This window comes from Cyprinus carpio, chromosome A20 (genome assembly GCF_018340385.1).
Source record: "Cyprinus carpio isolate SPL01 chromosome A20, ASM1834038v1, whole genome shotgun sequence".
Lineage (NCBI taxonomy): Eukaryota > Metazoa > Chordata > Actinopteri > Cypriniformes > Cyprinidae > Cyprinus > Cyprinus carpio.
This window is the reverse complement of record NC_056591.1, coordinates 17,768,404-17,784,304: the sequence shown is the minus strand read 5'-3', so window position 1 is coordinate 17,784,304 and position 15,901 is coordinate 17,768,404. Positions and strand designations below refer to the sequence as shown.

The following is a 15,901-nucleotide window of genomic DNA, read 5'->3' as shown; positions in this document are numbered from 1 at the left end:
ATTGCACATCAAATTTGGCTGAGAAATTACCCACAAAAGATAATTTTAAGCCTTTATTGGGTTACATGAGAAAAGCATGAAATAGATATTACAAAAAGCTTCAGAAAGAATTTTTATGTTTTTAGATTCTTTTTAATTTTGGGCTGAACTATCCCTTTAATTATCTTTTAATAATATAGATTTTTTTTTATATTCAGATTTTTAAATATGTAAATATTATTATTTTTTGTTTTGTTTTATGAAATGATATTCTAAATAAAGAAACTAAAATTGCCAGTAGGTGGCAGTAAAAGTTTTCATGAATAATTTGAGTCATTCATTTAGGAATGACGTTAATGGCTCTCTTTATGACTCGTTCATTGAATCATTGGTTCACACAATTAATTTAAAACAAAAAATTGTGTGTTGCTTGGAGACGCACAGTTATGGCTGTTGTGGTTGTAATAGGTAATATTTGCATTGGCAAATGTAAGCAAAAACAGACAATATTTTGTTACAATATTAAAGAGCAGGTCATATGGGTTTTTGAAAAATATCTCTTTTGCAGTATATAACGTAGCTATCCTTTAAATGAAAACAATCTGCAAAGTTGTTAATCAAAAAAGTGCATGATAAATAAAGATATTGTCTCTCAAAAGAGAGAGTCGACTCAGAGTTGCCTTAACGAGTCGTTATATTTTCGAATCTTTTGCCTGTTACCAGTATATGTCACTGGGTAACACATTTGCATAATCCCTGGCTGCCCGCGAAATACGAACAGAGTCTGACCTGCCCACAAACACTTCCGCTAGTTAGTGTGTTTACATCATGTTTAAGGATACGCTGTGTTCAGGGATACCACAGAAATACAATTCAAACCTTTTGTTGTGTGCATGTCATTTTATCAAGGACTGTTTATCTAATGTTGGCTTTTATCTTCGTTGGCTTCTAATCTTCTTAATTTGGACTAACAAGCTCTCCGAACTACAACCTGTAAGTAGTACGATTGATACAAAATATCAGGTTTTTGTGTTAATATGTTATGTATACATAGTGCAGCTTTAGGTTACCAGGTAAAGCTCCATATTACTGTCTTACTGAAGTAGTTCTGATAATTCGCTCTAATTTGTCTGTCGTTCTTCAAACATTACAGTAGACATATTTTGGTTTACAAACTGTATTGTTTCATCAGTTAGTCACGTTAGGACTCGGCTAACGTACCCACCATTATTGTTTTAAGTATTCCCAGTTTAGCAGCTAAACTTTAGACATGGGCACGATTCGCTTGCATAACTGTTTTTGTATTTTATGTCATTATAAGAACGGATTGGCGCACTATATTATTGTTTAATGTAAAGGTGCTTTGTCAATGGTAGCACTGGCTAATTGGCTCAATGACTCCTCTCTGTACCAATCACAACAGGCTTGGCCAGCTGACCAATCAGAGCAGAGTAGGCTTATGGAAGAGAGGGGTTTGCTCCGAACTAGCTTGTTTATTCAGGACAAAAACAGCACGTGATCATGTGTTATTGCTTAACTATATCATATGATATAAATAGGCAGAATCAATGAGGCAGAATCTCATACAGGGGTGTTTTTCCCCAATCTCTTAAATTTTAGGGGCATATAACTGCATTCTATAGGCTACATCACACAGTGAGTTGTTGCATTGCATCAAGTTCATCACCAATCCACTACAGGTGTGTTGGACTTGAAGTGGTGCTGCGCAGACTGATCAGTGTATGACATCAAAGTTCTGTGAGAGCTATAGAGATCAGACGGCTCTATATGCTTTTGAATTGCTCTTGCGATTCTGATCAGTCTGCGCAATGCCGCTTCATGTCCAACACACTTTATGAAATATAAGATGATGAACGTGGGGCGGGGCGGATGCATTAATTGTGTTAAAATAAAAAATAAAAAAAATCCATTACTAATTAGTTAGATTAATGAGTTAAATCGCCCTAGTATTAAAAAAAGCCCTAATATTTATATAGAAAATATATAATAATTTTATATTTCATCATTTTTATATATATATATATATTATATATGATATATGATATATATATCATTTATTTATACATTTAGTTATTCCATCTTGTCAGCATCAGTCACATGTATAGATAAGAAGGTTATTTACTCCCTAAGTTTATACTGTGCATATTTAAAAGTGTCACTCACACACATACACACTCTAGAATAGAACAAAGCACAAGTCTTTAACTATAATGACAACCACCATCTCTGATAATCAGCATCCCTGTGTCACTGTGTGAAGCCTAACCTCTCTAGTTTTCAGTGTTTGAGGAAGGATGTGTTAAAAGAAGCCGTCAAACAGCTGAGAACACTAAAACTGTTTCTGTTAGGAACGCTCCCGCCTTTGTTATTTCCGCACGTGCAAGAGTCCCTCAGCTCCAGCTGTTTTTGATAACATTGTCTTGCCAAGGATTGCCTTACGTGCAAAATGCCTTTGATACCATCACAGGCGCAGAATAGCTGAATAAACCCCAACACTGTATTGCAGTTCTGTGAGAAATGGGAACTGATGGGGTGCCTGAAAAATTACGCTCGCGTCAACTGCTAATCGTGTTTGAGAGTCTGGCGCTGTACATGACTGCACAGCAGTCTGCCTTTGTTTCGACCACACTAACATTTCTTCACTAGCTTTGCACCGATTTTTCTTGTGTGTGTTGCTGCAGGTTTAATTAATGTTTACAGTCGTCCCACAGGGTGTTTGTAGTCCGATCCTAACTGATCAAATTTAGCCACAATCCCTGTAAGGTTTTGTTCACTGTTAAATGAGGTAAAGTTTACACAGTCTTAATTGCATACATTCAAGGGTGGCCATAGGAAATAATCATGTAGTATGTTAAAGTGTGTTGTGTAGATCGGTTATTGTGTTCTCCATAACCTACTTTCAAGATGTGTCTGTTCTTTTCATGTAGGAATTAAAGAGAATTTTTTAATGACAACCAATCAGAATATATTTGATGTTAATATACTGCTGAGTGTCAGTATTTTGGACCAATGAGATTCCACTGTGGGCGGAGCTGTTCATTTGCCATGCCTCAGAAATGGTCACCAGACAAATGACAAAATATTCTGTGGCTTCTTTCTTGTGTCTGGTTAGGACAAAAACTCAGGTTATATGAGAATAGCTTGTGAATAGCCTCTCGTAGCTTATAGCATTTCAAAGTGGTATTTTGGTTGAGGATAAGAATATGTTCTGGGTCTGAATCTGCGTCATTCTCTCAGTATTGGTGTCACAGTCACATTTAAGGTTTATACACTGCCATTGAGAGCCATAGCAGCTCATTTGCCTCCCTCTCTTTTTCTTCTGTCACGTCATGTAACAGTACAGCAAGGAGGTGCTTCTCTGCAGTAATAACTCTGAAATATTCATCCTTTTTTTCTGTCTCCATCTCCTCTGTCATTTCCACAGTGCTCCTTCAGCTGGCCAGTGATGCTTTTCCCAAAGATATGACACTCGCCCTGGCCTATTTACTGGCTCTACCTCAGGTGAGTCTGACTGCTCTGTTTGCAGATTCTCTCTCTCTGTGTGACTCTGTGTGAGTGCAGCAGGGCATGCTTGAGCTCTGGTGCCTCAGATTATGGTTTTTCATAACTATTTCTCTCACTGCAGCCAGAAGCGTTTGGTATCGAAAGATAAAACCATTTAAAAGTCGCTAAAAATCTAATATGAAGTCTAATACCAGTTAGCCTCTGTCGTGTTACATCCGAGGCATCCATTTCAAAGTATTAATGCCTTTTCCTGATCTCGATTGGTTCATGCTGTAATTAAATCATCTGAAAAGATCTTGATGGGCATAAAATTGATAACGTGCCCATTGATGCATCTCAGGTGAAGCTGGGGTGAATTGATGCGCCGTTAGTGTGGCAATTGTCCTCTACTGCTTTAGTCTCGATGGTCCTCATGGGTCGAGTTTCTGAGATATCCAGTCACTCAAAGTACTCATCCTGATTATTATGGACATTACTGCATGTGTCAAATGTTCCTTTGACACATTTATTTTTGTCACTTTTTTTTTTCCCCCAAACAGAGCTGTGTATATATTATATTTTTGTGTTCTGAACCAGTGTTATTTTAGTATCAAGTTACTATTATAGTTTTAGTAATTTTTTTCCATTCTTTTTTTGTTTTCAATTTTCTTTTTAATTTCAGTTAAAGTTTCTTTTTTTCTAATTTAGTTTTTTTTCTTCTTCTTCCTCTTTTCTTTTTTTAAAAATATTTCTTTATAGTTTTATTAATTTTTATTTCAGATTTAGTTACTTTAGTACTAGGGGTGGTCATGATATCAGATTTTTAACTCCACGAAAATTTCACAATAACGATCTATCACAATATCTATAGAAATCATGAAAAAAAAAAAAAAAAAAAAAAAAAATTTGATTCTTCTCATGTTTCATCATACAAAACATATGTATAGGTACCATTCATGTTCAAATATCACTAATATCGCCCCTAATTAACACGATAATGGTTTTTCATTATTTAAATATCACGATTATCGTCAATGCCGGTATATCACCACACCCCTATTTAGTACATTACGTTAAAATGAAAGTAAAAAAAAGATCAAATTAAAAAAATAAAAATTCAATTCAGTTCAATTAACTCCAATAACAAGTGAAATCAGATTTTTACAATCCGATCCAATCCATATGTAGTTTGCCATTTGTGGCGTATGCGACTTCATGCCTGGATTATAATAGTTTTAAATATATATTATTCAAATTTTACATTTTATGTTTTTATAAAATTGTATAGTTTGAGGTTATTAAGTTTTGATTTTAGTTAATTTAGCATTTTAGGGCTGTCAAAGTTAAAGTGGCATTTTCATGTTTAGTGAGGCAAGTTTTTTACAATTTTACAATGTACTATGTTTAAAAGTAAAATTAAAACTAATTTGAGCTTTTTGATTTATACATAATTTGTTTTTGGGTCATCGAAATGTTTTTAAATCTAGTCTCCTAGTTTTTTCCTAGTTATTTTAGCTTATATTTTGTTTAACGAAAATACTTTTGGTTTTGTTAACAATAAAAATAATAATCCACAAAATGCATAATATTGCCTCAAAGTGTCCAAAAATGCTAGTTTTGCTCTCTTTTCATATATAATAAACTATGTAAAATTCACTATGTAGTTAATGAGTCAGTGGTTTTAAACACAGTACTGTCCATGCATTAGTGTTCCTAAAGATCAGTTTGGGAAACCAAATTAGATTTGTGTTCAGTGTGAACGTGTGAGTGTGAACACACCTCTTTGTCTTTTTCTATTTCAGGTGTTGGATGCTAACACGTGTTTTGAGAAGCAACCTCCATCAGCACTGTCTCTGCAGTTAGCTGCCTATTACTACTCTCTTCAGATCTACTCCCGCCTCGCACCCTGCTTTAAAGACAAGTGCAGCCCACTTTACAGAGTAAGCGCGCACCTACACTTTTCTCTGTCACCCTCCATTCCACAGCCGTTCTTCTTTATCTGGCAAATTTAGCAAGTTTCCAAACACTTACACGAGTCAAGAACAAAATTCATTAGCGATACAATAAAAGTTCTCACCTTGAAGTGGACCGATAAAACGGTATCAGCCTTTTCTCTCTCTGTGTTTTACCCATTTCTCTCCACATTCCACCTCTGTCTCTTTTACACAGCTCCTATGGTGTCATTCTTTTCCTCTTTTCTTGTAATATTTCAGGTTTATCTGCATTACACTTGACAGCACTTTACCGCTTCCCTGCGAATTTTTGCATCTTCTCTCCGCATGCCTCTTTTCTCATTTTTCATGTTGCTCCATTCCTCCGTTCCATTATCATAATTCCATCTTTCATTTTCACCCTCTGTTGCACCTCAGCATCTCTCCCTCCCGTTCCCCTCGTAACTCTCATTCTCTCTCTCTCTCTCCATCTCTGTGTTATAATGATGCATGCCGCTCTCAGTTCCCTTTAAGACTTATTAGTTAACAATGAAGGAACATCACAAAACATAATTTGTTGTTGATGCTGTTTCTTTGACTGTACACTCCACGACCCACTCAGATCAGTCTTGAGACCCACCAACTTCTGGTCTGCTTGTAACATGCTTGTAAAAATTACTTTAACTATTCCCCTAAATTTTTGAGACTCGTGAAAGATGTAAGCATAGATCCCTGAACTGAATTCTGAAAGAAAACCTAGAAGTGCACAAGTCGAGTTTTGTTTGATTAGGATTGCAGTGCCTGCAAATGTCGACACAAACTCAAAGACATTACATATACATACAGTGTCACAGCTTCCGGCTTTCTTAATTTGCATTTTAACAGTATCTATTAAGAAGTGGAATAGATTGTAAATACAGGTGAATCCATTTTCTATGCATACTCAAAATGTTTTACAGAATATGGCTTAGAAAAGGAGACAAATAAGGAAAGAAAATTATAAGTCAGAAGTTGTTTGATGATATTTTAATATTTAGACAAAATTTCAGTGAACACTTGGCTACTGCTGACAGAAGATTGACAGCTTGGAGACATTTTGTTTTAATGAACTAGACCTGCAAGCTAATTCTGTAAATTTGAGTCATTAAACGTTTTGCTCTTGTGAGCTTGAAACAGTCAGTGTTTGTTTCAGAGTCTTCACAGTTAGTTTCTAAGAGCTGTCACTTAGTTATAAGCTCTCTGCTTAACTACGGGCTGAACAGGTTGGATGACAAAAAAACATAAGGAAATGTTCTTATAATTATATCGCAGAGTGAAAAATATAAAGCAGCACTGTGGCTCTGTCATAGTTTCACAAAGATCACAGATACAAAGTCACAGTTTCTGGGAAGATCAAGTGTGCAGTATGCAAAGTGGCATTTTTACTTGACTAAAAATGAAAGGATTTATTCATCATCACAATGTTCCAAAAATGATTATTTTATTTTTTTTACACAGAACACAAAATAGTATATTTTGAAGAACAGTGGTGTCCAACAACAATGAAACCTCAATAACATTCATTATATTACTAAAAATATAGATGTTTTTCAAAATATCTTCTTTTGTATTCTAAATGAAGAAAGTAAGTCATACAGATTTGAAGAAAAAAGATGACAGGTTGAGTAAAATAAGTTGTATTTTTGGTTGAACTGTTCCTTTAAATGTTTTGAAATGGGAAATAAAAACAACATAAAATGGGATTTGTCAGTTTACATGTCAATAAGGTGATCTCTTTTTTTTCATAATTACACTAATATTCTGATTTTCCAGCAGTCATTACTCTGGTCTTCAGTGTCACATGATCCTTCAGAAATCATTCTAATATGCTGATTTGGTGCTTAAACATTATTTATTTTCATCATTGTTAATAACAGTTTTGCTGCCTAATGTTTTGTGAAAACTGTTTTTTCCAGGATTATTTGATGAATATACATTTCAAAAGAAGAATATTCATTAGAAATAGAAATCTTTTGTAACATTAGAAATGTCTTTATTGTGATCAGAATATGTCTTTGCTGAAAAACCCCAAACTTTGGAAAAGTAGTGTACCTGCGATGATGACCAAAATATATGGCTTAAGTCAAAAGCCAGGCTAAATGCACCTGTCTAAGGACAAGAAAAAAGAAACGTTAAAGCACCCGTGAACTGAGATCCCGTTTCGCTGTTTCACCCTTGAGCACTGAACAGTTAGTCCCAGGGCTGCTGCAGGTTTCTGCGCACAGGAGTGTGCAATAAACAAAACACCTGCTGAAAAAAGCACACTCAAATAAGGCATGTCACAAGTCTATTATTTGGTTCCATTTTATGCCCTTTTAGCTGTTTCGATTGCGCCTCGGCAGGAAATAAAATAATGACAGACTCTTAAGATATATACTTTAGCTTGTTCCCTTTTTCAATATCTTTCCCATCTGAACTGGAAACTTTGAATGGCCTTCCCCTTTGAAGAGCAATACAGAAGTTAATGGAAGGAAATGATTATTTCTAGATCTTTTCAAGGTTGAAGTTCGCTGAATTCACAGCCGCACGCTGCCCACATGTGCACTAAGAATGATTTTTTTTTTTCAAGGAAAGCTAAGGTAATAAGTGTCCAGTGTTTACTGTGCACCGTATGTCAATTCACACATCCGCATGAACACACTTCTCTTAATGGATGGTAATGTACCTCTATGTGGCGTTGGTTAAATACTAGAGAAAATCCATTACCACTGATAGAAAGAGAAAGAATATGATGTCCTGTGTTTTATTTTCATCTGTTCTCTTTCCAAGTGACATTTCGCTTCGTGTTTGCTGGTATTTGTTGGAGACGGTCTCTTGCAGCTGTACTACAGGCCTCAAATGCCCCCTCCGTTTGTACCTCTACAAAAAGTCTCTTTATCCATTTATCTCTTCATTTGCCTTTTCTCTCCAACTCTCCATTTCTTTTTTGGTAATCCATTTATCCTTCCTTTTCTCTTAATTTAAACCTCCTCATTCTCTCTCACGTAATACATAATCTCTCTCTCGCCTGTCACATGTCCATCCCTGTGTTTTCCTTTGCTCTCTCAGCCTTTTTTTCAAGCAGATCCCCCTCAGACATCATCGCTATCACAGACAGCACATGTACGTGTTGTTATTGAAAGTAAGTAGGTCCGTAGGAGCGTGCAGTCGGGCCTCTGGATGAATTCTGCTCAGTCTCAAACGGCGCACTGCCTTTGCATTGCAAATTAAGCCCAACAAGATGTTTCTTTCAAATCTAAGTGCATAATTATGTTTTCTGTGTAGGAATGAGTCTGTGATCCTGTTGTACTGTGACGCCCTACTAACAGTGAGCAAGTGTTTTCTCCCGTAACCAGTTGTTTTCTGTTCCTGATTCTGTTGAAATGGAAAGCAGCTCATGTCTTAAATGAAAGCAGTGCATCCCTGGAAATGCATGCTTTCTAATTTTATTCGACCAAAGAACTTTACTAAAAAGTTACTTAAGTTTAGATGGATCTTTGTTTGAGCCAAAGGTAAAGTAGTCTTTTGATATAGTGTAGTTTGTGTTTGTTCTAATTTTTTTTAATTAGCTGAATTTTTTTTTTTGTTCAAAATTCTTATGCACTACTCCGCATGGTTCTGTTCCACTAAATTTGACACAAATTAACACTTTCAAAAATCATTATAAAGGGACATATATATGGCTGGAAGTTACATTTTCATCAAATTTGTCTTTTTGAGGTTTAGAGCTTTGAAAAAGGCCTAGGCTATGCTGTATGTGAAAATTATATTAAACATTATTTAAACTGTTATTTTTTCATATACCAACTAATGTTATAAACACAAAAATGTAGTGCAAATTGTTAGGTTAAAACTCTTAACTTTGATGTACTGTATGTGCAACTAGATTTTATTTCTTAATTAAAACCACAAGAAAAAAGTTAACATATTCCATAATTCTAATATGCTAATTTGATCCTGAAGAAACATTTCTTATTATCTTTAAAAAAAAAAATTGTGCTGCTTAATATTTTTTTGGAAACCATGATACAATATTTTTCCAGTTTTCTTTGATGAATAGAAAGTTTGTACTTTTAATTCTTTTAATTTATGGTCACTTTCAATCAGTTCTTTTGTCCTTGCTAATATAAAGGAATTAATTTATAAAAATAAAAAAAATGCTACCACCAAACTTTTGAACATTAGTGTATAGTTGTAATAATATAATAATTTTATTATAATTAAAAAAGCTGCTCAGATTTCATTAACTATTATTTTGTAATGAATCATCTTCTGTAGTAGATTCAGTTTTAATCGATGTGCTACACATGCAATTACAAATGACATTTTATTACCTAATCTGTCCCACAGTTTCATTGGTAACGATAGTGAAGAAGAAATTAATTCTAGATTTGCAATAAAACATTTTCTAATCTATTTTTCGGCATCCCATTCATCCCATTCACCACTGTTGCTTAGTCTCTAATCTCCCTTGAGTGTCTAGGGTTAAATGTCTTTCTCAGGGCTGATTAGTTCATGAATCACCCTCGTAGGGTTTGTATTGCCAAAGTTTCAGTTACCAGCCCATATATACTATGCCATGCATCCATTCTCTAATGTGGAATAACAGACAGAACTCCAGGATGATTATAAATTTGCACGACAGCTAAAAGACTACCTTTGGTCTTTAAAATCTGCTTACAGAGATATTGTTGCTTGATAAACACATTATTAACGATTGATGCATTTACAGACAGTGCTGCGTCTGTCATACACAGTGCGAGCTTGTAATTTAATATTGCATTCTGAGTACCAGCGAGGATGCGGAGATTAGTTATCAGCCTTTTATTCGATGTTGATGGATGTTCCTTTTAACGCTATGTGCATTTTTTTTGTCCTTTTCTTTTTTTGCATTAAGCATCAGTAGGCAAGGCTTTAATCTTTTTAGACAAATTCCTTTTATTTAAAAAAAAAAACAAAAAAAAACATCCTGCTAGATCTTTGGTGGGCGAAGCCAAGTTGCTTACCTCTGTCTTTGAGAAAAGGAGTCAAAATGCTGTTTAGCATAATTGTCAGGGTGAGAGCAAGGCAGACAAACCACTGAGTACACAACCGTTCATCACAGCCTACAGCAAACACACACACATAAGTATGTATTCAGCCCACCAGCGTTTCCATTATATTTATAGGTGTTTATAAGCAGTAGGTGTTTGTAAGCACCTACTAGTTTTCCGCCCAAACCTTTTGAGCGGTTTAAGATGCCACAGTTAACATTTTTCTGATTTATGATTCAAAAAAATGTAATTGTAAAATGTGATTGATAAAGCATTACATTTTAGGCCCTACAGAGAGGCACTAAACCAGCCACCTCTGCACTCTCGTACACACACCTGTGGACATTTAGCATAAATAGATCCGAAATGTGACAAGTCTGTTATTTTACTGCACTGCAGACTAAAAAGCATGCAAATATGCAGTAAACCTCACACATTAACCCAACCAAAAAGGTCTTTTGACATCATTAGAGGTAATTACCATCTAAAACCCGTCTGAATCCCCTAGCGCATCAGCCACAGGGTCGGTTATTATAGTTCACATGTGCACTCGGGGCCGCGGAGAACCCGATTACACTCGCACACAACACGGCAGGTGTGAACAACAGGAAGAGCAAAAGATGGATGGCAATTGACAGATAAGCTACAGGGTGAGTCTTGCTTGTGGTTGGTTTGTCACTCTCTTAAGACAAAGTATGAGACAGAGACAGAAAGGGAATAGCTGGATAAAGATGGTTCATCATGAAAGAGCTTGTCTCGGAGAAGGGATTCAAATGCTTGCCATATCCATCCATCACATCTCTTTTCTGCATCCCACGGATCAGTGGCTCTCAAATGATGATCTAAAAATGAGGCACAGGTCTGTTCTGGTCATAAAACTGTGCCTAGATTCATGTGACAGTTAGTAGAAGTAACCAGAGTAGAAGATGCCAGCATGCAAATTATTTTTGAACTTTATTTTTATTCATTTTTATTCATTTTCAAAGCTAACAAAAATCATTTTCAGTTATTTGAAATAAAGGTAAAATAAAATAAAAAGAAATATTTTATGAAAAACCTAGAATTAAAAAAAGGAGAATGTTTACTTGCCAACTGTCTGACACAAGTTTAAGTTGAACTATTAAAATGATTAGACATGACATAAAAATACATTAAATCTTGATATAAATATTAAAAAAAGAACAAAACAAGCACATAACAAAATGATTAAAAACTAAAATATTCAAATTAAAAGCTAATTCAAGCTATAAATAAACACTATAATAGTATAGAGATAAAAAAAAAACTGGAATAAACATGGATTGTGCTGATCACGTTTTATTTTCTAAAGTGAATTATTGCCTGCAGAGACATTGAAACCATGAAAAGAGACATGCAGAATATAAAATGTCTTTAAATAATATCTTAAATGTCTGTAACAAATTTCAGTGTTTTTTTTTAAATTACTGTTTATAAAAAATATTGATTATATATAGTAGGTGTTTAATATACAGTATAATATTGAATTTATAATAGTATAATATTATAATATATATTATTATAGTATAATATTTAATATTAATTGAAATATTTTAAATATAATTGCTCATTAATATTACAATTGAATATATGTAAATTTAAATTGTATTTAACATAACCATAAATGGTATTTTTGTTTACAATGAATGATTTTTAAAATCAAATCAAGTTCATCCTAGATACCACTCCTCATGTCTTTTCCTCGCTCCACTGTCTTTTCTATCTCTCTCTCATCCTTCTGTCCTGCTCTGTGTTTTATCTTCCTTAACACGCCTGTCTGTCGTTGTGCTCCATTTCTTTTAATGTTTTTCTATTTTCTTGTACCTTTTTCAATACCTCTAAACTGTCTTTTTTTCTGTCCGTATTGTCAGCTCAGAACATGTGCTGTTTAATGGTCAGAGTTCAACAATACACAATCCCACACAGCTTCCCATTATCAGAGTCTGTTATCAGGCTCATGACATGCCGTTCTAATAATTTCCATATAGATTAGTGAGTAATCATTCTCGATTCTGTTCTTCTGTCAAGGCTCTTAACCTGTTCATTTCTCCTCATGGCAAACTAGATAACACTGAATTCAAATTCTTACTTAGCATAACGATTACAATGGTGTACCATAGTAATGAGGCAATATACTGTACAGGTCGAGAAGTGTGAGAACACATTATGAATCTCAGATTCGCAATTTAGTTTAATCTTGGAAATAGAAAGTTTTATGGTTGAATAAGTTGACTGGTATTGGATCAGAGACTGTGAATATGTGTTGTCACTGTAAAATTCATTTTCATGGAGAGGATGTGAAAGATTCTACCTTGCATAGTTAAGCACTTTTGTTGCAGTCTTACTCGCTGCTCCTTTTAAACAGTATTGATTCTTTGATTTTTGTTTCTATGTAGGCTGATCCTAGAGAGCTTATTCGTCTTGTGACCAAGCATGTGACAGACCACGCTGGATGTGATTGGGGGGATGAGGAACTGCGGGTCCTGATTGATCAGTTAAGACTATACAGTGAGAGACTGACAGACTTTACTCAAGCTCAGGTGCTACAGGGACTCGGCCGTGGAGTTGATGTCCAGAGATTTAGCAGCGACAACCAGTACAAGAAAGAAACTATTCTGGGTCTGGCTGAGTAAGTACTGTGTGCCACACACACAAAATCATACTGTATACTTTTACAAAAACATCTACTTTGTAAATTAATATAGCTACTCCTCTTTGATTTTCATATTTTTTAACATTTTAAAATAGTGGTAATGTCATCTCTAATGTGGCATAAATGGAAAGTATAAAGTGATCTTTTCTCTAGATTACAACTTTGCAGATACTTGGCATTCACAAAGAACGTGTCCAGAGTTGAAAGAGAATGACACCCATCCTACAACTTTTAATCTGTCTGTCCTTTGAGTATGACTTTTCGCTGGTCTCTGGAATAGAAGCTCATGTATCAGCACCGATCTTTTGATCCAAACAAGAGTTCTGGCTTTACGGAGCCTAACACTCAGTTTTGTGAGCACTGGAATCACAGGTCTTGGGTGACTAAGGTCTAGCAAGAATTGGCAACGTTCAGTACTTACTGTAGGAACTGCAGAGTAAAGTTCCAGCAGCTCAGGGCAGATCTGATTTGCAAGAGCAGCCAGTAAAGGGATCACATCATTCTTTCAGAGCAAGACAGATCTGGATTTTTAGGAATATGTTGCTTCTGGCCTTTGATGTTCTGCCAATTTGGCCATGATTAGAAAGATTGAATTTACCTAATTAAAAACTAAAGCTTGAGTGTTCTAAAAAAAAAGTTTCATGAAAAATGTAATTGAAATGCTCTATCTGTCTCTCTGTCTGTGTCTGTCTATGCATGTCTTTCTGTTTATCTGTCTTTCTGTCTCTGTCTGTCTGTCATTCTATATGTCTTTCGTTCTATCATTTCATCTGTTCTTTCTGTCTATGCAGGACATTGGATGAGAGTGTGTATGGGATCTCTCGTTCTCTGGCTCAGCGGTACAGCATCCCTCTCTGGGAAGTGCACATGACGCACCTTGAGTTTCTGTTCACTGATAGCGGGTAAGACACTCATACTTTCACACACACAGCAGACATTAGCAGCACTCACTTTTTCAGAGGATTGAGCCTGCAAAACCTCAGTTAGAAGCAATCTCTTTCACAAGTAACTGTTTTTTTTCCTCGACGTGAGGGGCCCAAGCAGGTCAGAACCTTGCGACCCTGGCACTCTAGAAGCACAAACAGAAGATTGCATGGATCGATTGCAGAGATTGGCTTCCAGGCGATCAGTTTGTGTGATTTGCCAGACCTTTAGTTTAGTTGCAAAGGCTAGAAAGCTCTTTGTTTTTTGAAACAGTTTTGTAGTCAGTTTTATAAGGCTTTGAAAATCCCCACACAACAACATGTCACCTCTCCTGAGCTTGCTGCACGGTAAATTTGCCGCTGAATCATTGTTCAAAGCCTGGTCTAATCAACTCCCTCTCCATCTCTCACCGGGTTTACTCACCCTCTCTCTTTCCCTCCCTCTACATAAACATGCACTCATTTGACTTTACTTGTTTAGTACAGATTGCTTGGGTGAAACTGATTTACTATGAATGTGATGTTTTTTTTTCTTCGTCTGTGAGAGTCCTTGCATGCTTATTAGCATCCCCAAGGCTTCGGTTTTATTTTGGTTTTTTTTTTTTTTTTTTTTTTTTTGGTAGCTCTGTGTAAAACATGAAATCTCTGAAATTCCCCCCATCAAAGATGTTATCAAAAGAGAATGGCACCAGAGGGAGTTTGAGCAACTTTGGCAATTACTCAAAAGTTTTATTGAATTGCAGTTTTTGTCAGCAAATAGGCTATTCTGACTGATGAGGACTTGTAAACACATATTTTGCATTGTTTATGTTATTTACTCCGTTTATGTGATTTGCATATGATGTGGTTATATAATGTAATTTCAATGGCATTGAAAAAGGGCCAGTTCTTTTAGTTTTTTTGTTTTTTTCCTGATGGTTTATTTTATTTAGTATGTCACAAAGCACAGCTGAGTTATGTAAATGCTTAGATTTAATATATTCATGTGGTATTTTGGCCTCTTAAGCATCTTCCCCATTTTTGGTCAGATTTATTGATACGTAGTCATTCGAAATGTAAAGTAATTACCCTTGTGTCATGTGTGAGCTTTAAAGCACTTCTGTGCAATTGAGTTGCATAGAAATGGTTGCTTTTGCTTTGGATTGAAATGACTCAAATAGGCTTTGCATCTATTCCATTCATTTCAGTTTCATTCCATAATGCTACATTCTATTACATTCAGCTTAAATCAGTTCAAATAAATGGTTCAATTCAGTATCATTCCATTCAGCTTGAATTAGTTCAAATCAATTCCGTTTCATTCCAGTGTGCTTTGATATGACAGATATTATGTATTGCCAAAGCATTTGCAAACTTAAGCATAATAGAAGAAATACTAAAGTTAAGTTAAATATTAAATTGTGAAAACTTAAAATTAATAAACACTATAAATTATTTACTGTGAGTTCTGAATTCAAGTGAAGTGGTATGAATTATTATTTATTTATTCATTTATTTATATTTAATTTTTTAGCAGATACTGAAATTGTGTTTTATACTCCAACTTTCAGAAATCAGGACAAAATGTTTCAAATGTGGGGTATTTTTCCTGAATCCTGCATAGGACAGATGGTCGGTGCAAAATTATCTTGCTCTTTCTGGACAGCTGCTTTGTTTATATCTGTTTTTCTTTGATGCCAGCCTGATTTTTCTGTCTGCACGAAGTCATGTTTTTTCTCTGGTACTGTGTTGTTGTATATTCTGTTTGGGGCCAAATAACATTGCAGTTTCCTTTGTATAGTTTTAGTCAGTTTATTTTTGTGCATTGATCATTTGGCTAGGCCAGATTTTTGTTAGTCATTT

The 15,901-nt window shown here is 35.1% G+C and overlaps 1 protein-coding gene across 1 annotated transcript in view; it reads left to right on the top strand.

The window, feature by feature from the left end:
- Positions 1-15,901, top strand: part of nbas (NBAS subunit of NRZ tethering complex) — a 130,988-nt gene that overhangs the window by 63,518 nt on the left and 51,569 nt on the right. The window contains exons 39-42 of the mRNA XM_042777908.1: positions 3,425-3,501; positions 5,286-5,423; positions 12,880-13,112; positions 13,928-14,038. Coding sequence (XP_042633842.1) covers positions 3,425-3,501; positions 5,286-5,423; positions 12,880-13,112; positions 13,928-14,038 — 559 coding nt within the window. The remainder of the gene's footprint in view (positions 1-3,424; positions 3,502-5,285; positions 5,424-12,879; positions 13,113-13,927; positions 14,039-15,901) is intronic.